Raw genomic sequence first — 1,749 nt, forward strand, 5'->3', positions numbered from 1 at the left:
CCGCCGCTTGGGAACTCCGCAGCTTTGTGTGCAAACCGCGGGCTCCCAGCTTTCTCCAGCACGCCTTTCGTCAGGGTCCACAATCTGTCCCTTAATCCCAGCCCACTGGAACTTCCTTTGCTCTAAAAAGGCAGGGCGGGAAAGAGTTAACTCTTAAAGGGAATTCCACTCATTTTTTTTTCCCGAAAGATTTTAAAATTTTGCGCTCACACTTTTATTTCTTTGCTTAAATGATAATATAATAATAAATTCCTATATCTGTTTTTGTCTCTTCTAAAGCAACCGCTTATCGCCATAGGCCTTGACCTGCCTTCATTCTCAGAAATTCCTTTTAGAAGAAAAAGAATACTTTCGGCGGAAGGAAGATTGGTGCTTATTAGTACGCGGGCGGCATTATCACTGCTACTCATTTTCTCTGACCTCTTTGTTTCCTCTAATTATCATTCTAAGAAGGGAGAAGGAAAACCCCACGACTTATGGTTAGAAGGTCTACCTTCTACTGTAGGGGTAAGAGCTCCCTCCATCCCCAAATTATTCTTCAGGCTAATTAACTAATGCACCAGTGAAAAATGAATGTGGTGTAATTTGTACGTTTCCGTCTTTTTCTACGTTTAACTTTGGTGATGCTGGAGATAGCAGGGCAGGGGATAGCAGGGCCCCAAGCTGATCACTTTCTCTGGGACGGAAAGATCAGGGTCCAGGGCTGGATGGAGGTTCTTAAAGTGGAAATAATCCTCTGGAAGGAATTTCAGAATTGCCTGGCAACAATGCCTATTGCCCTGTGCCTGAAACACCCTCTGGAGTCTTGTGAGGGGCCAATGTAACATCTTGTTTTAACTTAGAAATTAAGAAATCATTGGGGCCTTAGGGACACCCAACAGTCCCTGATGGATTCTGAAATACATCAGGACCAGGGAGGAATTTACTATTGCTGAAGGCTATTGCTTTATAATTCCACAATGCCTCAGCCTCTCAGTGGCCAGTTGCCCCAGGCCAATGCTAACTAACAGCTGGATGGGTCAGCGTAGGAGGTTCCAGCCATATTCTCTATCTCACCAAGGCCTGTGAGCCTTTCCTTAACCATTCTCTCTCGTGGTCTTTTCTTTGCACCTACGAATAGCAAACTTTATCTTTTTAACCAGTTACAGTGAAAAAGGGTCCAATATTTGGCACTAAGCACCATTTCTAATACAACCTTGATTCAATAAATTTAATCATTTCGTCATTGTTCATGTCAAAGAATCATTTTGATAGGCATTTTAGGCGACAGTGGTTAAAATTTGTTAATTACAATTATTTTCACAGACAGATTTGTTATTTAGGATTTCAGGAAATTCCAACAGATTATCTTTTCTTTGATGGTCTTGAACTCATAGCCTCCAGGGATTTTTCCACCTCAGCCTCCTGATTACCTGTGATTGCAGGCATGAGACACAGTGTCAGCTTGAATTTTCTTCTTAATGAAGCTTTTCTCCTCTTTCACAAGCACTGTGCTGAATCCTGAATCTGAATTTTATGCCTTTAAGTTTAATTACATAGTGACATGTGTACTCAGTTTATGCAAATATTTAAAAATACGTGGGGAGAATAGGATAGACACAGATAAAGTTCCAAACATGAATATCAAGCACAGAATATTTACTAGAGCTACATATTCACAAGGAAATAAATATTAAATCTTATGAATACAATGAGTAAATTCTTATATCTCAGAAAATTTCTACTTGGATATAATTTTTTTTTTTTTTT

At 40.0% G+C, this 1,749-nt stretch overlaps 1 protein-coding gene across 1 annotated transcript in view; it reads right to left on the reverse strand.

Annotated features, from left to right (window-relative positions):
• ADAMTS5 (ADAM metallopeptidase with thrombospondin type 1 motif, 5) overlaps positions 1 to 410 on the reverse strand; it is a 51,122-nt gene extending 50,712 nt beyond the window's left edge. Inside the window, exon 1 of the mRNA XM_011998316.1 lies at positions 350 to 410. Within this exon, the coding sequence (XP_011853706.1) occupies positions 350 to 410 (61 nt within the window). The remainder of the gene's footprint in view (positions 1 to 349) is intronic.
• Between the last annotated feature and the right edge of the window lie 1,339 nt (positions 411 to 1,749).

Source organism: Mandrillus leucophaeus, unplaced genomic scaffold (assembly GCF_000951045.1).
Source record: "Mandrillus leucophaeus isolate KB7577 unplaced genomic scaffold, Mleu.le_1.0 Scaffold567, whole genome shotgun sequence".
NCBI lineage: Eukaryota > Metazoa > Chordata > Mammalia > Primates > Cercopithecidae > Mandrillus > Mandrillus leucophaeus.